The 21,248-nt window shown below is 35.3% G+C and overlaps 1 protein-coding gene across 1 annotated transcript in view; it reads right to left on the bottom strand.

Moving 5' to 3' along the window:
- Window positions 1-1,462: 1,462 nt before the first annotated feature.
- LOC113290711 (uncharacterized mitochondrial protein AtMg00810-like) overlaps window positions 1,463-21,248 on the bottom strand; it is a 30,727-nt gene continuing 10,941 nt past the window's right edge. The window contains exon 2 of the mRNA XM_026540295.1: window positions 1,463-1,750. Within this exon, the coding sequence (XP_026396080.1) occupies window positions 1,463-1,750 (288 nt within the window). The remainder of the gene's footprint in view (window positions 1,751-21,248) is intronic.

Genomic DNA, 21,248 nt, shown 5'->3' with positions numbered 1-21,248 from the left:
TGACCTTGTGTTATGCTTCACTCCCCTTTCAATAGTGTCGCGCTGATTCATTTGGCTCTTCGTTGCTTCATAATCAACGTCTTGGCTGGTGTCCCATTCTTCCTCTTCAGTTGGCCCATCAATTTCATCTACTTTGTATATCACTTTAAGCCCTTCCAATACATCCTCATCTGCTGCAGGTGCAGAATCATCCTCTTTAGTTTGTTGTGTAGGAGTATATTCCGTTTGATGTGTAGGAGCATCTTCCATCTGCTATGTAGGAGTATCAAATATTCCGGCAGTGATCGCACTGAACCTTGGGGTAGTACCTGTAGGGAAATAATCCGATTAGATTAACAGGAAACAAGCGTATGTAAACAATATCAACTATCATTGTTGACCTATTGGTTTTGGGATCAACAATTGTTGTTGGTCCTTTCATGGGATCAACTTCCATTGTTCACCCCACATTATTGGATCCAACTTCTATTGTTGACACTTAAAAAAATAAAAAAGTATGCATGGTTTTATCTGTATGCACAAGTTAATTCCATTATGTGGAAATACCCTGCAATGCTAACACTCATTCTCTTGATAACAAACCAATCATTCATTATTGTTGACCTATTGCTTACATGGATCAACTTTCACTGTTGACACTTAATAAATAAATAAAAAATGCATGGTTTTATCTGTAAACTCAAGCAAACTCAATTAGTTTTAAATACTTGCTATATTTAATACTAACATTCACTCATTTTCATTCATTACGGATGTATAGAAATTAGTAAACCAAAATAACATTAATATTAATCCAAACTATGCATAATATAAACAGACTTACATACAATTCTTATAGCTAACACTTGCAGAGTTAAACACTAAGAAGTAAATTGATTACTTCTTCAACTGAGTTAAAATATTACCTGTAGCGACATAATCTGATCTATCTGGAAGTATAGCCTTATTGGAGGAGTTGAATAAACAACTAAATCTCCCACCATCTCCGCCTCCTGCATGTTTGTACTCCTTTCTCCTTCTTTGACTTCATTCTCCTCTTATAACTATTCAACTGAATTACCAATCTCTGCAATCACATTACTGATTTGAAGATTTGCTTCTTGTCTTCTTTGTTCTTCTCTTCCTGCATTGAATCTCATCTTCCAGTTTTCCAAGTGATTGTTCAACACGGGATTTACCTGGATATTTAGTCCACTTTGAAAACCCTTCTGAAAGCTCTTTTCTGAATTGCATGTACTTGTATCTGACAATGACAATGTCAGTTGACTTGATTCTGGTTCTTCGTCTACATTCAAGTCAGCTTTCAAGACAACTTCAGTCTCCTTTTCAGATGGTTCTCCACTTGTATTCTCCACTTGAGCTACTTTAGTATCTAAGATATCTTTGGTTGCTCTTTTGAATTCATGTTGAGTACTCTCTGATCTTGCTTTCTGGACATGCATTTCCTTTTCTTTCCATTCCTTCACTTGTTAGCAATATCTTCAAGTCTCTCTACATCTGCAGGTTGCAACTGAATCATGTCGTTGTTATTGTCAATAATATTCTTCATGAAGATTATGTTGTTTATCAATGTTCTTGTTTGACCCCTTCTTTGATAAGTTATTTCCTGCTTGTCACATTCAAGATACAAGTTTTCTTCTGCCATCTCTTTATTCTTTTGCCTCTCTACTTCCAATTCTCGTGATGGTGATGATAAGTCAATTAAATACATCTCATCTTCTGTAACCGGATCAACAAAATCTTCATGAACCTGCAAACCGGTGTGAAATACAGTGAGCAAAGTATTTTTTGGGCGATAATCTATTTTTTCTCACATTCTACCTTTAATCCCCGAGTGAGGTGCGACATATATGAATTCGCAGCTAAAACTCTATTTTAGGCAATATTTAAGTGGAGTACATTTCAGATATGATGTCAACTTTGGTTCTTGATTCCATTCATTGTGGATCAACTTCCATTGTTGATACACAAAATCTGTAATATATTTCAGATATCGTGCCAACTTTGGTTGTTGATTCCATTCATTGGGGATCAACTTTCATTGTTGATACACAAAATCTGTAATATGGCAACTTGGTATCATTTCTTTAACTCTATCATCTATAATCGCACTTGTTTTCCTAATCCGAATCTGAAGCACCTCTAATTTAAATACAAGGATACAAAAAAATGTGCATAATCATACTTTTCTGCAGTAGATTTCAGTTATTTTGTGTCAACTTTGGTTGTTGATTCACTTGCTGGGATCAACTTCCATTGTTTATACATAAAAAATTAGTATTTGTACTAGGAAATTTAAAGAGAGTAAGAAAACAATTACCTGATATTTAAACCAAGTCATGTCTATTCCCTCTCTAGCTTTTTCGCCAAAATTATTGCGAAGTTTTTTGCACAATGTGTGCTGGTTCCATTTTAGAAATCTCGGAGTTATGGTTACAAAACCCTTCATATTGTCGATGTAGTTCCCAGTGTGTTCACAAAACTAATACTGGATGCAGAGAAATGAAATAGGTTAGTTTTACTTACCGATATCATTGTAGTGCATCCAATAACAATCTTTTTTTTTTCTTTTTGTTTTGAGATGTTCGAAATCAAAAAATATACAATGTGATATGGCCATGATACTTTATCCATTTGTAGAACATAAGGTAATCATTTCCTCGCAAAGCTTGTTGTTCCAGAATCTGGGAAGAAAAACACTGCACATAATCACATGGCAAAAAGTCTGACAAAATACTCCGGGTCGGACTCATCTCCCGCTGCAATTCTTAGTTTTTTCTCAACCTCAGTCTTAATTATTTTATGCTTACAATATGCCTCTTTTTCTGGTCTGAACTTGGTATTCAAGAATTTCATGCATTCATCTTGGTACTTTGATTTGAGTCTCCTCTTGAAATCTTCACTCTCTATAATTCTTCTGATTTTGAAGATCAACGCAAATTCCCTTGCATCCAGAGAGCACTATGTATAATTCTGCTCATTTTCGGGATATCCAAATGCGAGCTCCTTCGTTTCTTTATTAAATCCACTAAGAAACAGTCGTATTGCAAGATTGATTATTTCTAACCATTTAGGAGTCACTATATTGTTGTTGTTTGCTATGTAGAATGGGCTGAAGAAGTCCCAAAAAGGATTGGCCTTCAGTGCTTTGGCAAGGATTGGTTTCTTCTTATTTCCTTCTTCTTCTACTTCAAACAGCTTGTATAGAAAACTCCCCATTTCAACCAATGGAATGACACCTCATTTGAATGTAACTTCGTTCGCCCTTGGCCTACCTGCATACATGCAACTCAACCATTGACTTATTTATTTTTAATAGTTAAAGACCTTAATGATATGGCAGCATAAAACACAACTCAATATTGTTACCTTTGAGTTCATTTTCCGGCTTCACACCTGATTCTTTCTTTTCCTCGGTTACTTTTTCTTCCTCTGATTCTTCTCTCTCCTCCTCTGATTTGTTCTCTTCTTCGTTTGAATCTTCTTCTTCCTCTTCTTCTGATTCTTCAATTATCATCTTCTTCTTTCTTTTACCTGATGGTTCCTCTTCATTTTTCTTCTTCTTCTACACATTTTCTTTCTGTTCATCATCTAATTTCTTCTTGTTTTCCTTATTTCTTTTTGTTGCTTTAACTTTTTCAATCTCTTGCGATTCGTCTTCTTCTGAATCTTCTTGTCCCTTTTCTGTTCTTTTTGTTTCTTTGACTTGTTCATTTTGTTGATCATTTTTCTGTTTTGTACTTCTTTCAATATGTTCCTGTTTTTCTTCCAATAACTTCTTCCGTTTGTTTCCTACATCTTTTGGAATTTGTTTCGGTTGATCGTCTTCTTGATTATTCAGGCTTAACCGTGGTGATCTCCTCATTGATTGCCATATTTCAAACAACAGTAATATAGTCAGCATTCTTATTCATTCAATAACACAACAATCACAGTTGAACAGTTAGTAAAATACAATCAACTTATGTTGTTGATCCTATCTAATATCATCAACTCCTGTTGTTGACAACTACTGGTATAATTGTATGATGTATTGTAGAAAGTGGTAGTAAAGATTCGATTCTCAAACTTGTAAAGAATTGTTTTAGACCCAAATTTAACAAGAAAGATTTCAAATAATTTTTTTTCAATATGTTGAGAACACTGAGACTCGGATTCCACCAATCTCTAACTTCTATGTGATTTAATCTAATCAATGTTCATGCAACTCTTTACGTTCTAAATGATTCTAATATTTTGCAAAGGCAGATTTTTAGATAACAAGTGTATTTCGAAAGCATAGAATATCAAAAACCTAGGTTTAAGCATAATCTATCGAAAGAAATCACAATTGCGTAGGAAAAATCATTCAATCGATTCTCAGTCAAGGCAGATAATAAAAGAGATTGAGAAAATTAATTAAATAAAAATTACCACATAGTAATTGGAAAAATGGCTTCCTCCGTCGCCTCAACAATGGGGTTTAGCTCCTCATATTAATCACTTGCTCAAAATACATCTTTATTTCCCAAAAGTTGATTAAAAAGAAGAGAAGGTATAAAACAGGCAGTTTGCAACGTTTTATTTGCGTTACAAACTGACTGTTACAGAGAACTGTTGTAATAGTGATTGTTACAAGAAACGATAGAAGCAGTATACTGTTGAATAAAATACATTTTTTGTAAGTCTAATGTTCTTCGTGTTCTTCTTCAGCAGCAGCAGAACCCGGTTTCCTGCAACTTCGATTTCGCGGCTCTGTAGTGTTCTAAACTTCCCCTAACATCTTCTAAACTTGAATACCCTTCTATGGAACTCGACAGCGCCTTTTATACACTTCAGCAACCTCAAAATCCCAATTACATTTCTTCTTTTCTTTTCGTGGAAGTCACAGAATAATTTCTTCCCTTACTTGTTTCACGCGTTTCTGATCTTTCCAACTCCTCCCAAAATCTTCCTTAGATAGAAACTCATCTTAGGAAATAATATCTCGCCGTTAGTCTCCCTGAAATACCAAAAACCAATTCATACAGGTTCCGTGTATAACTGCACCTCTGTTTCTATCCAACTCGAGTTTTATCCCAACCCAGCCCTACTAAACATCCATACCAGCATTGTATTTCCAAAACATGCCTAGCCCATGAAAACCAGCGATTCAATCTCCTTGAAACTGGTCCAAATCATCAACCCTAAATATGCAGCTTAAACCAGAATTTTCCCGCCAATTTGGAGAATATGACCTCCCCTTATCCTATTTTGGTGTCCCTTTAGCAAGTAGGGTTACAATTAGAAATCCTTGGGGTGCGAATAACAATCTGTGGGGTACGAAGAGTAATTCTTTGGGCTGTAAATAGTGAAAACTTCTGGGTGCCTTTATCAACTCCTCCGGGTGTTGCCAATGCCACTTTCTAATTTAATTCCTCCGGACATGTTTATTTCACCAAAAATACCTACAAAGACATAAAATACCAAAATAAGTACATAATGGGTACTAATATTATAGAAAATCGAGATCTAAATAGACATATAAATGTGTCTATCAAATACCCCCAAACTGACTGTTTTCTTACCCTATCCTGTTACTTATATGCTTTGTGAAAGCGGTTGGTGCATCTTTTCAATGTTTCGAATAAACGAAGCGAGAGTTTCTTCTAGGATTGAAATTTTCTTATCGGAATTCTGAAACTGAGCTAGTCCTGAAAGATTCTTAGTATAGCCAAAACCTGGGGGAGCATTCGAATTACTAAACTGACCTTGATTCTGGTCCTTAGACCATGAGAGGTTCGGATGGTTTCTCCAACCAGGATTATAGGTTTCAGAATATGGGTCAAATTTCTGACGGTTATCAAATCTAGGTTTATTATTATAAAGAATTGGCTTGCTCTTCAATAGTACGGCCTTCCCAAAAAGGCTCTATTCTACCACTAGTGTGACCCAATTTTATAGCTTCTAAGCTTTTAGCTATTGCTGCAATTTTGGCATCTGATTCAAAGCCTCCTTCAATCCTATTAATGTTTCCTCTACCTAGAAGAATTGTTTTCTTGGGTTCCCTATTATTTTCCCATAGGTGGGTCTTTTCGGCCATTTCATTCAAATATTCCATCGCCGCATCGACAGTTTGGTTTTCAAATCCACCAGTGCATAGTGACTCACCATAGTTGTTGTCGAATAATCTAAACCTTCATAAAGGATCTGAACTAGCCTAACCTTTTATAAACCATGATGAGGACATTGGGATAATAGATCATTGAACCTTTCCAAATACCTATACAAAGATTTTCCCTCCTGTTGAGAAAACGTGCAGATTTGCGTCCTAATAGACGATGTTTTGTGCCTAGGGAAAAACTTGTTCAAAAAGGCAGATGTAAGTTATTCATATGTTTCGATTGACCCGGAAGTCAAACTATTTAGCCACGATTTGGCTTTATAGTTCAGGGAAAAAGGGAATAACCTAAGTTTCAAAGCATCATCATCAAGGTCTCTAATTTTTAGGGTACTACAAATTTCCTCAAAATACCTAACATGGAAATAGGGGTTTTCATTTTCTTTCCCTAAAAATATTGGGAGCATCTGTAAGGTCCAAGATTCAAGTTCATAATTTGCTTCCGTTTCAGCTAATCTGTTACACGAGGGACGAGTAGTCCTAGTCGGATTCAACAAAGCTTTCAAAGTTGCCATTTTTGGTACTATTGGAGTACTAGGGATCCTTTCCTCAGAAAAATCAGGACATTCAAAAATAGGACTCTCTAGATTAAGGTAATCAAGACTCTTATTTCCTAAAATATCACTTCTAGGTTTTCACGCATAAACCGTCCTAGAGCGTCTCTCTTAAGTTTTGGCGTACAAGAATTCAACCAAAAACTGTTCACATGCAAATGCTGGGCTAACTAATTTAGGTAGGCTTGGGTTACCACAGCAAAATATACCCAAAGGTAGGAGGGTGAGGTTTGTGGTGTTTCGGATGATAATGCCCAGAGGGTTCACCATACTAAACCACTTGTTTTCCTAAAATCGGTGCCGGATGAAAATGCAATTGGTGTGTGCAAGTGTGTTTTTTTTCTGCAATAATAAATAAAATACTAACAAAAATAAAAAAACAATAAAAGAAAGTTACAAGTTCAAAAAGAAAATAAAGAAACTAATAAATAAAAGTCCAAAAATAATATCTTCAGTTTCTCCTTTTTTTGGCAAGTTCAACTTTCCACTTTTAGCTTCGAGTCAATCCTAGCAACAAGCTGGGCTCCATCACCTTTTTGAATAAAAATTTTAAAATAAAAAAAATAATAAAAAAAATAAATAATAATAATAAATAAAATAAAAATACAAAACCTAAAACCTAAACCTAAATACAAGTCCGCATCGGTGGCGCCAAAAATTGATGTATTGTAGAAAGTGGTAGTAAAGATTCGATTCTCGAACTTGTAAAGATTCGTTTTACACCCAAATTTAAAGATAAAGATTTCAAATAAAATTGTTTTCAAGATTGTTGAGAATACTGAGACTCGGATTCCACCAATCTCCAACTTCTATGTGATTTAATCTAATCAATATTCATGCAACTCTTTACGTTCTAAGTGATTCTAATATTTTGCAAAGGTAGATTTTTAGAATAACAAGTGTATTTCGAAAGCATAGAATATCAAAAACCTAGGTCTAAGCATAATCTATCAAAAGAAATCACAATTGCTTAGGAAAAATTATTCAATCGATTCTCAGTCAAGGCAAATAATCATAAAAGAGATTGCAAAAAATAATTAAATAAAAACTACCACATAGTAATTGGAAAAATGGATTCCTTCGTCGCCTCATCAATGGGGTTTAGCTCCTCATATTAATCACTTGCTCAAAATATATCTTTATTGCCCAAAAGTTGATTAAAAAGAAGAGAAGGTATAAAACAGGCAGTTTGCAACGTTTTATTGGCGTTACAAACTGACTGTTACAGAGAACTGTTGTAATAGTGACTGTTACAAGAAACGATAGAAGCAGTATGTTATTGAATAAAATACAATTTCTGTAAGTCTAATGTTCTTCGTGTTCTTCAGCAGCAGCAGCAGCAGAACCCGGTTTCCTGCAACTTTGATTTCGCGACTCTGTAGTGTTCTAAACTTCCCCTAACTTCTTCTAAACTTGAATACCCTTCTCTGGAACTCAACAACGCCTTTTATACACTTCATCAATCTCAAAATCCCGATTAAATTTCTTCTTTTCTTTTCGTGGAAGTCACGGCAATAATTTCTTCCCTTACTTGTTTCAAGCGTTTCCGAGCTTTACAACTCCTCCCAAAATCTTCCTTAGATAGAAACTCATCTTATGAAATAATATCTCGCCTTTAGTCTCCCTGAAATACCAAAAACCAATTCATACAGGGTCCGTGTATAACTCCACCTTTGTTTCTATCCAACTCGAATTTTAGCCCAATCCATCCCAACTAAACATCCATACCAGCATTGTATTGCCAAAACAGGCCTAGCCCATGAAAATCAGTGATTCAATCTCCTTGAAACTGGTCCAAACCATCAACCCTGAATCCGAAGCTTAAACCAAAATTTTCCCGCCAATTTGAAATTCAATTTGGAGAAGATGACCTCCCCTTATCCTGTTTCGGTATCCCTTTAGCAATTAGGGTTACAATTAGCAATCCTTAGGGTGCGATTAGCAATCTGTGGGGTACGAAGAGTAATTCTTTTGGCTGTAAATAGTGAAAACTTTTGAGTGCCTTTATCAACTCCTCCAGGTGTTGCAAATGCTACTTTCCGATCCAATTCCTCCGGACATGTTTATTTCACCAAAAATACCTACAAAGACATAAAATACCAAAATAAGTACAAAAATGGGTATTAATAATATAGAAAATCGAGATCTAAATAGACACATAAATGCATCTATCATTGTACTTGGTTTTCAATTGTTATGGGATCAACTACTGTTGCTGATCCCATCAATGGAATCAACTCTATTTTATGTGATCAACTACTGTTGTTGATCTCATTTTATACTTGTATAATTGTAGTTGGTTTTCAGTTTTATGGAATCAACTCTTGTTGTTGATCCCATTAATTGGATCAACTTCTGTTGTTGAAAAGAAGGGGAAAAAAGAAGGGAATGGCGTTCACCAACAACAATTATAAAAAAAAAAAGCTACTTCTAAGTAATAAGATCACTTATAATAAAATTTTGCTGTCAACTTTGGTTGTTGACACAATTTTATGGGATCAACTCTTATTGTTGATCCCACGTATGGTCTACCATTAGCATCAACAACAACAACTGAAACATCAACTTTTTTATTCTTATTTCATTGAACTTTTTTATTCTTATTTCAATAGATAACTGTAACATTATTCATCAAATATTTGTAGAATAAACATGCTATTATTTTAGATTACAACTCAAACAACACAGAGAATAAATCATTTTATGGGATCAACTCCTATTGTTGACCCCTTATTAACATCAACTGAAACTTGATTTTTTTCAGAATTTTTTGACATCAACATGCAAATACTGAAGAACACACTCACACACATAGAACAATAGATGCTGTGAAAATCAATATCAACTGAAGAAATCATTTCTTACCTCTTTTATCCGAAACTGCAACTGATGAAAATCAAAATTAACTCCAACGTCTGAAACAACCTAAACTAACCTAAAATCAAAATAAATCAATTAGATACCAAACTAATTAGATACCAAATCAAATCAAACATATTAGTAGCAGGAATTGATGATAAATCATACATGCAACAATTTTTTTTTTCAGAAAATAAAATCTGATTTCAAAATCGAAATCGTAAAACTGTAATAAAACAAAATCAACACCAAGATAGTCACGAAATATAGTATATCTATGAGGGAATTTAGTGTTTTCACCTGTGTAATCTTTATTTTGTTATTGAAACTCAGTAAACTCACTAATACCTATTTTTCGATCATTTTTTTCACTGTTTTTTTATTTTCTTTAAAGTATAGATGATTCAAATGATGCGGTTATGATGATACATATATATATATCGACGGTTTTGTTTATGGTTTTGATTGACGATTTTTTTCAGTTTCGTTTTCAAAATTTGTTGTTGCAGTTACGGCAACTGGATGAACGAGAAGGAGGAGGAGAGAGACAGATCGATTTGGAAACGGCTATTGCACTACATGACTAAAGTTATAATCCTGAAATATATTGAGGGGTACATTTGGAATCTGACTATCCGGATATTTTAGGGGAGAGTATATTTATTTTAGGGGAGGGTATTTTTGTTGGGCCTCTATTACAAGGGTATTTAATTAATGTTCCCATATCGTTATCCAAACTTGAAAGTTTAGGCTTAACATAGTCTATATTTACATCCTGATCTTGGGGACCAGATGGAGATACTACATATTAACATAGTTAAAATGCAACTCCTCATATCAACTTATTTAGATGATATCACATGATAATAAATACTTAGCGCTCATCCTAGGAGATTAAAAAGATACAAGCATCCCCTTCAAAATTCCACAGCCACACTCCCCACAAAGATATAGCAATTAAGCACAAGTTCATTTAAGAACTCTCCCCATTAAATGTCATTGCCAAGAGAACAACATAAGTGATCTTGTTTTTGTGAAAAGAAGGATTTTGGCGGACATTAACAAATCACAAGGATTTGTATCCAAAATATCGACTGATGCATGTCGTAACCACAACAAATTAATTAATATTTTTCTCACTAATTAACAAGTAATATAGCTATAGTAAGGATCGTTCCCACGAGGAGCAAGAGGTTTTAGTTGTTTTATAATGTCACAAAGGGGGTTTTGGTTTTAGATTTTATAAAGAAAAATAAATAAACAAAGCAATTAAAAGATAAAGGAAAATCAGTAAGAGAGATTAGATCAAGGAATCCTTCTTCGTTGCTAAACAATGATTCAAGTTATGTTTTTCATCCACATGTTATTAGTCACAGATTATCACCAACCGTGGGTAAAGCAGCTAGCTCAGTGCTAAACCCCTAAATCCCTAGTATCACCGGATACGGAAGTTCTCGACTACCGGATTCTATTCACCAAACCACCTAGTAGTAGCTCACTCAAGATGTAATTTAGTTAAACACATTAAGATTTATGAATTTATTAGGTTGATATTAGTAGTTAGACTCTTAGCTCAAGGTCTACTTGCTAACGTTGTTTCCACACACAATTGCTCCACGGAATCCCTCCGTGAAGGTCTCGTGTTTGCTACTTGTGTAAAGAGTCAAGAAACGATTACTTATACCCTAACTTTCACTAGCTTTAGATTAATTAACAAATCAATTTAGTATGCATCATAAACGACCTATCAATCAACCATGAATGTATAAACATTCCTATTAGTAAAAACAAACGATAATCATGTGAAAACTTCAAAGTAGATTTTAAAAAAAAAACTCAAAACATATTAAGAACTAGGAATTCATCCTTAATTAATAAAATTAGTTACTCATGCTAAGGAGTTCACACAAAGAATAAAGAAAAGAGAAGTGTTGTGTGTGTAAAAGGTGTGTAAAAGGTTATAGAGAACTCCTTTATTTATAGGCTTCAATGCTCTCCAATTCTTGTAGGAAAAGAATCCTCATTCCATAATAACACCACTTTCCCAATTTGAGCCTAATTCCAATTTTAAGTCCAATTCTCCAAATCTTCCAAGTTTCCATCCAACTTCCAAATCTAAGTATTCACACCCATGAGAAGAATCCACATAAAAATCTGTAAATTTGGGTTTCCTGAAAAATCCTCGAGATCACCGGAAATTCGACCTGAAATGTCGCCGCCGGCCACCTGAGTTCTGTTGCCGTAGACGTTCTGTTAAACTAAACGGTCAAGAATGTCAAGCTGTCAGTCAACTGGGTCAAGGTAGGATAGTCAGCTACTGAATCAGCTGCTATGACTCGGTCTTAATCGGATGAATTACTGAGTCACATGGATGGATCGGTCATCGAACTCGTCTGGAACGGTCATCGCCGACACTAAGTTAACTCGCCTGAGCAGAAAAATGGACAGAGTTTCTTCTATTTTTACGACAATTCTCAGGCCGATTTCAGGCCTATTATTTTTAGTCTTCTCCTGCTAAGAATCCTAACATACATCTATTCCAGCAACTCATTCATCAATTTCATACACAACCCATTACAGCAACAGCTCAACTCCAGACTTCATCTTTATAGCAACAGCAGAACAATCAAACCCATTTCTGAATTTCATCTCAACTCCACCAGAAACCCATCTTCTTCTTCTTCAAATTTCTCCATTCAAAACCCATCTGCTCTTCTCGATCTACTGAACCTCGACCGAAACATTCATGGCTGTAAATTCAATAAAATTTTATCACCACCACCGTCTTATTCTTCTCCATCGCCTAAATCAACAGCAACTACCACGAATTTCCATCTCAGATTCAAACCAAAAACCCATTTAATTCTCGGCAGATACCATCAACAACTTCATCTCTAACCCATCACCAAATTTAGCCCTTCAATTCACAGGAAAACCCTAAATTATCAAAACCCACAACTGCAATTTCTGCCTTCTTCTTTATAACGACCAACAGCAGCTACTCCATCATAATCTCTGTTGCATTCTTCTTTCCTAACAACACTAATTCAACAACTTCAATTCTTCTTAATTCATGTCATCGATTAGATTTCCTCTCTCAGTTCGACTATTTCCATCTAACCCATATCAGTTCTTGTCTTCTCCTTAATTCCCATTAAAAGCAACTCTCGATTTGATTCATCCACAGAACCCTCAATTTCATCCTCTATGTGTTGTTCAACAGAAACAATACTCTTCACTCTCTGATATATACAACAGTTCCTTCATCATTTCTTCTCGATCTTTACAATCGTAGACCGATCAAAATATTAGCTCTCATCAGTTTCTCGATCTGGTATTAACAGCAGCAGCTTCTGCCTCCAATTCTCTTTCTCAGTTTCTGGTGGGACTGAAAGAATAAATGAGAAAATCGATTTTAGGGTTATAAAAACGGGAAAGCTATTTGCACCCACTGCTGGAATATAGTCACCCCACGGTAGCCCCTTAACGTCGAGTTGCCCCTTAACCTTGCCAGGCTCCCAATAGTGCTTGTTGTGAATGACCTTCTTACCCTTTCCATGCTCAAATTGGGTGATTTCTTCTTCTTTTCCTCCGTATGATTCCAAAATACCTAAAACACTCAAAACAAACGTAAAATACAAAATTCACAAGAAAAAATAGCAAAGAAAGCATAACTACTACATAGTAGATTAGGTGTTTTAGACACCTATCAAATTCCCCCGCACTTAGACTTTGCTAGTCCTCGAGCAAATCAAATAAAACTTACAACTTCAAAGCGTTTCAGCGTCCCAAGCATCCAAAGAGTTATGAAGACATAGAGTTTCTGCATGCTAATAATAAGAAGTTAGAAATACTAAAGAACATATTCTCATTCTTAAATGTTGAGTGGGAAATAACCACACCATATGAGAGAATGCGTGTTTGAGAAGCGATCAATAAGCATTTCGCCTCGACTTCTGCCTCACCAAAAAGGGTTTTATGAAATTGCACTCAAAAGACGTGCTTTTATGGTTCTCACATGTGTGTAGGTTGGAATAAAGAGAAAAATCCTGCAACACGTTGAATGGTGGGAAGGACAACTTACGAAATATTTTAAAAACCCACAACTTTTATCATTTTGAAAAACCATTTTTCTGACGATCCCTAAGAAAGGAAATCAACCACTATTATCGAGGATGAGATTACTTACTTACCTTCACATCCGATTGCAAATTATGATAACACCACTCTCACGGCATCCAATAGAAACGTCTTTGCTCCTCTCTTTCATCTTCTTGGTCGTCGTCTTCGGCTTCAACTATTGATGATAAATGCTCGAACTTCGTAATTCCTTGACAATTTGTAACTTTCTTTCTCAAAATCCTTGTCGCTTGAAACTTCCTTATAGATTTTCCTTCCACACGGCTTATTAAATAAATAAAAACAAAATTTCTCTTGTCTCATTTTTTTCTTTTTTTTTTTTCTTTTTTTTTTAGAGACAAGAGAAATAAAATACAAAACAAAGTGAAAATAAAAACAAACCATGGCCGTGGGAAAAGTACTTTACCGCTTGATTCTTCACAACTTGTATCGTCTCGAAATCATAAACTTCAATAATTCTCACCTTTTGCTTTTCTTTGCTCTGTAAATAAGTCTTCAACTTGGATATAAAATTATGATCATTGCTATGTAAGTCTTCAACATGTATATATAAAAATCCGCTCATTATATGTTGCTATACTTGGATATGAAATTTACTCTTTTCTTGTTCCATTGCTTGTAACCTTGGACGTTTTCAACTTTCCTTGTAGATTTTGATGTCGCTCCCTTGTTGATGATGATAGTGTTTTTATGGATCCGTTTTTGTCGAGAGAGAGAATGGTGCTAACTACAAATCGAACTACAAGAAGGAGGCTTTCATCTATAGACGTCACCCTCATGATTGACAAAATTAGCACTCAAGAGATCAAAAAGTAGTGCTTCTATTGGTGGGAAGTTGGGTAACTAACCATTCTACCCGGAATTAACGTACGGTGACACACACTCAAAAGAAAGCTCTTTAGTTATTTATAAAGAAATCTGGTCGGTGCCTCGCATGATATAAATAGGGTAGTCTCTACTAATGATTGATCAACAACTCTAATAATGCATGTCTCCCTGCTCCTAATCTGCATCACCGGCATGATTAAATCCATTATTTAACACTCTAACAAGCAAGAAATCCGAACGTAGTTCCCTAACACTTCCAAGTTCAGTTATGTCGGTCAGAATTCTCTATGTAAACATACCTAGAAGTATGCTAGTGACTCTAAAATCTCTACAAGTTGGAGGTTTTATGCATTTTTTTTTAAATAAATGCTTAACCACTCCCCCACACTTAAACCTTACATTGTCCTCAATGTAACTGAATCCTCCTAGTAATGTCAAGGTGGGAAATCCTAACATGATATGGAACAAGAAAAAATAAATAAACGAAACAAAAAAAACAAAAGGATAAGAAATACAAAACCTATGGGTTGCCTCCCATTAAGCGTTTGTTTTAAAGTCGACGGCCCGACTTGGGTTCTTGTAAGATTCACTCCCCATATACTAACAATCTGAAAATTTGGGGATCCACCCACTGTACCTGTTTCGCAAACAATAACTCCATACAAATGTTAGAACAAGAAAACAATAGTGAAATTATCGCTCGATAGAAACTTCCCCCACACTTATTCTTGTCCACACTCGGAAGTGTATAAAGAACATAGAATTTGGGAACTTCCTTGTATTTCTCATGGCAAACCTGCATAGTGTTAGCATCAAGTGTTTCCAATGGTGGATATCTAGAAACAAAATCATCCAAAAATACTTTCGAAGAACATACATTCAAACCAATAAGAGGTAGAGGAGAAGAATCAGTATGCAAAGGGTTTGACAAACCTTTCACAATTTCTTGTATTACGGAATCCTCTTCATCCTTAAAAAATTCAAGTGAATTACTTACCTATTGTATTCGTGGTCCTCTATCAAACCTTGCAACCAGTATTCGTCGTTTTCTACCTTAACCAAAGTCTCGGCATCATTAAAATCATTGGCAAGTTCAATTGGGTCTTCCACAAAATCAATGAATTTGGTTTCATCCTCTAGCATCATCTCTTCAACATTCTCATCGTCGGAATCGGGCCATTCACTAAAATAATTTTCATCGGTATAAATTGTAAGATCTTGTAAGGGTGTTACATCGTTTATAACAATAGGTAAGTCACACCCAATCTCCTCTTTTTGAATAAGTGAAGGATCGTTATTATGATCCGGAGTTGGAATAACTTCCTCATTGTTGCAACGCTCATATACTACCGCGGACTCATTTATTTCCCTAAGGAATTTTTTAAAAGCACTAATTGCATCTTCCTCAAGCTCTACCTTTTGAATAGGTGATTGATCATTATTAAGATCAAGGATCGAGTAGGCTGCACTAGCGTCATCAAAAGTCTCCAAATGTTGGTCCTGTTCAAGACAATCATCTTCACTTTCAGACTCACCATAATAAGAATCTTCGTCGGTTTCATAACCTTTATCCAGACGTCGTTTAAGTTCCATATGAATGGTCCTACTAATTTCTGCGAAAAGCTCTTCCGAGGTTCCATCATCTTCCAACTTGTATAATTTTTGTGCAAGTTTCTTGACGTTCACACGCTTACCACCGTTGGCTACAATAGGTTCTATTTCCCAGGACTCTTCCCTTTGAATGGGTGAATGATCATAACTACGATCCAGAGTCGGATAAGAAAAAGTGTTGCAGAAATTGGTTTGTGCGACGTTCTTTTTATCACGGTCAAGTTGTTCTAGTATTTGTCCCATATCTTGCAATTCTTTCATAATCTGCATATAAATCGATTGAAGCCATTTAGAAGTAGACTTATCCCACCTTGGTGCTTGACTTACATACCTACTACAAGGTTGTTGATATGTAGGATAATATCCATAAGGTTTTGTAGGAAATTGATCATAGCCAAAAGATTGGTTTTGATTGTATCCTAAAGATGGTTGGAAGTTGCCATAATGTTGAGGTTGAAAACCATATTGATTGTTGTAATATGCTTGCTATTGTCCACCGTACATGGAAAACTGGTACCTGAAATAAAAAATCTAGAAAAAAAAGTTAAAAACAGAAATAAAACGAAAATAAAAACAACTAAAGCTGCTCCGCTGCTCCCCGGCAGCGGCGCCAAAATTTGATGCGTGTCGTAACCACAACAAATTAATTAATATTTTTATCACTAATTAACAAGTAATATAGCAATAGTAAGGATCGTTCCCACGAGGAGAAAGAGGTTTTAGTTGTCTTATGATGTCACAAGGGGGGTTTTGGTTTTAGATTTTATAAAGAAAAATAAATAAACAAAGTAATTAAAAGATAAAGGAAAATCAATAAGAGAGATTAGATCAAGGAATCCTTCTTCATTGCTAAACAATGATTCAAGTTATGTTTTTCATCCACATGTTATTAGTCACAGATTATCACCAACCGTAGGTAAAGCAGCTAGCTCAGTGCTAACCCCCTAAATCCCTAGTATCACCGGATACGGAAGTTCTCGACTACCGGATTCTATTCACCAAACCACCTAGTAGTAGCTCACTCAAGATGTAATTTAGTTAGACGCATTAAGATTTATGAATTTATTAGGTTGATATTAGTAGTTAGACTCTTAGCTCAAGGTCTACTTGCTAACGTTGTTTCCACACACAATTGCTCCACGGAATCCCTCCGCGAAGGTCTCATGTTTGCTACTTGTGTAAAGAGTCAAGAAACGATTACTTATCCCCTAACTTTCACTAGCTTTAGATCAATTAACAAATCAATTTAGTATGCATCATAAACGACCTATCAATCAACCATGAATGTATAAACATTCCTATTAGTAAAAACAAATGATAATCATGTGAAAACTTCAAAGTAGATTTTTAAAAAAAAACTCAAAACATATTAAGAACTAGGAATTCATCCTTAATTAATAAAATTAGTTACTCATGCTAAGGAGTTCACACAAAGAATAAAGAAAAAAGAAGTGTTGCGTGTGTAAAAGGTGTGTAAAAGGTTATAGAGAACTCCTTTATTTATAGGCTTCAATGCTCTCCAATTCTTGTAGGAAAAGAATCCTCATTCCATAATAACACCACTTTCCCAATTTGAGCCTAATTCCAATTTTAAGTCCAATTCTCCAAATCTTCCAAGTTTCCATCCAACTTCCAAATCTAAGTATTCACACCCATGAGAAGAATCCACACAAAAATCTGTAAATTTTGGGTTTCCTGAAAAGTCCTCGAAATCACCGGAAATTCGACCTGAAATGTCGCCGTCGGCCACCTGAGTTCTGTTAAACTAAACGGTCAAGAAGGTCAAGCTGTTAAACTAAACGGTCAAGAAGGTCAAGCTGTCAGTCAACTGGGTCAAGGTAGGATAGTCAGCTACTAAACTAAACGGTCAAGAAGGTCAAGCTGTCAGTCAACTGGGTCAAGGTAGGATAGTCAGCTACTAAATCAGCTGCTCTGACTCGGTCTTAATCGGATGAATTACTGAGTCACATGGATGGATCGGTCATCGAACTCGTCTGGAACGGTCATCGCCGGCACTGAGTTAACTCGCCTGAGCAGAAAAATGGACAGAGTTTCTTCTGTTTTTACGACAATTCTCAGGCCGATTTCAGGCCTATTATTTTTAGTCTTCTCCTGCTAAGAATCCTAACATACATCTATTCCAGCAACTCATTCATCAATTTCATACACAACCTATTACAGCAACAGCTCAACTCCAGACTTCATCTTTATAGCAGCAACAGAACAATCAAACCCATTTCTGAATTTCATCTCAACTCCACCAGAAACCCATCTTCTTCTTCTTCGAATTTCTCCATTCAAAACCCAACTGCTCTTCTCGATCTACTGAATCTCGACCGCAACATTCATGGCTGTAAATTCAATACAATTTTATCACCACCACCGTCTTATTCTTCTCCATCGCCTAAATCAACAGCAACTACCACGAATTTCCATCTCAGATTCAAACCAAAAACCCATTTAATTCTCGGAAGATACCATCAACAGCTTCGTCTCTAACCCATCACCAAATTTAGCCCTCCAATTTACAGGAAATCCCTAAATTATCAAAACCCACAACTGCAATTTCTGCCTTCTTCTTCATAACGACCAACAGCAGCTACTCCATCATAATCTCTGTTGCATTCTTCTTTCCGAACAACACTAATTCAACAACTTCAATTCTTCTTAATTCATGTCATCGATTCGATTTCCTCTCTCAGTTCGACTATTTCCATCTAACCCATATCAGTTCTTGTCTTCTCCTTAATTCCCATTAAAAGAAACTCTCGATTTGATTCATCCACAGAACCCTCAATTTCATCCTCTATGTGTTGTTCAACAGAAACAACACTCTTCACTCTCTGATATATACAACAGTTCCTTCATCATTTCTTCTCGATCTTTACAATCGTAGACCGATCAAAATATTAGCTCTCATTAGTTTCTCAATCTGGTATTAACAGCAGCAGCTTCTGCCTCCAATTCTCTTTCTCAGTTTCTGGTGGGACTGAAAGAATAAATGAGAAAATCGCTTTTAGGGTTATAAAAACGGGATAGCTATTTGCACCCACTGCTGGAATATAGTCACCCCACGGTAGCCCCTTAACGTCGAGTTGCCCCTTAACCTTGCCAGGCTCCCAATAGTGCTTGCTGTGAATGACCTTCTTACCCTTTCCATGCTCAAATTGGGTGATTTCTTCTTCTTTTCCTCCGTATGACTCCAAAATACCTAAAACACTCAAAACAAACGTAAAATACAAAATTCACAAAAAAAAATAGCAAAGAAAGCATAACTACTACATAGTAAATTAGGTGTTTTAGACACCTATCATCGACATAAATTAAACTCAAGGCCAGTTACGAAGAAAGAGACAATTTTATTCGATTTTACTCTACATAAGAGAATCTTACGGAGTGTCTCAAGCAGCAAAAACACAAAAGTGTGGTCACAAGCAGATCAAAACTGCGAGAAATATCTCAACGAGTTTTTTATATTTTCCGTTTATAAAAACATAATAGATTTAACTTCTAAGCATATATGAAATATTAGATCGATTCACGAGAACGTAATGGCAAAAATATTTCATAAGACTTTTGTAATAATTAAACCAACAATGATTACATACTGCAAGTTCATCTTCCAACAACTCTAGAATTTAAATAAATAAATATAAAAACATGCAAGATGAAAAACGTTGGAAATAGCCATGTGTAATCATAATGTTTGTTATACCAAATCCTGGTTATCCTTCTCAGGAAACAATTCTCAAAAGAAGTTTCCTAGATAAAACATAGAAGAAGAAAAAAATAAGCTAGATTTTTCTAGACTCTTCATCAGTTTTGAGACCCTTGCATTTGTCATCAATTTCATCCACGAGATCTTCAAGAAAATATCATCATTGAGAAGTTCACGAACATGAGATTTCATGAGAACAAGGTCAGTAGAAACCTTTTTCAACTCAGTTTTTAACATGTCTAGACTTTTGAGCATTTCAACAAGTTCTAACTTCGCTTCCTCAAATTGTTTAAGAAAATCATAAACAACATCAACAGAGATCATCTCTTCCTATCCAATATCTTGATGGTCATATGTAAAATAGCAATTTGCATCAGCAGAATCAACGACTTCATCATCGACCAAAGTTATCTTCTTTCCTCTTGTTTCAATACCATCGCGACTAAGAGATTTCTCCATGCTTTCAATAATTCAAAACATATGAGACATGCTTGGTTGCAGAACCTTGGATGATAACTTCTCAATCAAAAGTTATGGTATATAAAGGAGTTTGTAAAAGATATTCTCTGGGATGCACGTCGGTTCGTGACCTGATTTAGATATTAGGGTTTTGCACGGTCAAGACGGAAAGGTACGTGTACCTTTTGATGGTGCGAGACTGGTTGATTCTAACGGGTTTTGGAACACAATTTTTGAGGGTAAAGAATAGTTTTTATTTTATTTTATTTTATTTTTAAAGAGCACACAAAAATTTATCAACATTGAAACTATCCTTCTTAGCTATGACAAATATTCTTCCTTGAAAAATATTAATGCATTCTTAGCTCAACAAACGTGAGTTTATAGTACACGAGAATCAATATTGATGAGGAGATTTTAATCAAAGAACGTCATCTCAAGAAATTATAACATTCAAATCTAATTGAACTTATTATGAAGGGATTGCAATAAGAAGAAAAAAAATTGTTGCTTATGATATCCAAGTACAACTTGAGGCAAATAATACACCTTTCACGCAGTAAACCTTATCCAGCAGGATTTTTCATGGAAAAGGTTCCAAGACCTGTGCCTAGTTTGCACAAGGGTGAGTTGTACACTCACCACTGGAATAATGCTGCTGTTTTCTTTTGCTCTTACTTTTGAAACGTGAAAAATGATCATACAAATTACTGTCATCAAAATAATAGATATGATTAGAACTCTTACCTGAAGTTCCTTGTGTTGAAACAGACAGTTTGTCGATAAGATCCTTATATCCTGTAATGATCAAATTTAGATTAGCTTGTTGAGATATTTCAAAAGTTTCCACCTTTTTGTAGGTAAATAGGAATTCTTTCGAATCCATACTTGAGATGGTGTCACCAAATTCTTCTTAAACATATTTTGTATACTACTCTTT

This window comes from Papaver somniferum, chromosome 6 (genome assembly GCF_003573695.1).
Source record: "Papaver somniferum cultivar HN1 chromosome 6, ASM357369v1, whole genome shotgun sequence".
NCBI lineage: Eukaryota > Viridiplantae > Streptophyta > Magnoliopsida > Ranunculales > Papaveraceae > Papaver > Papaver somniferum.
The sequence above is the reverse complement of the archived record's forward strand: the minus strand, read 5'-3'. Positions and strand labels throughout refer to the sequence as shown.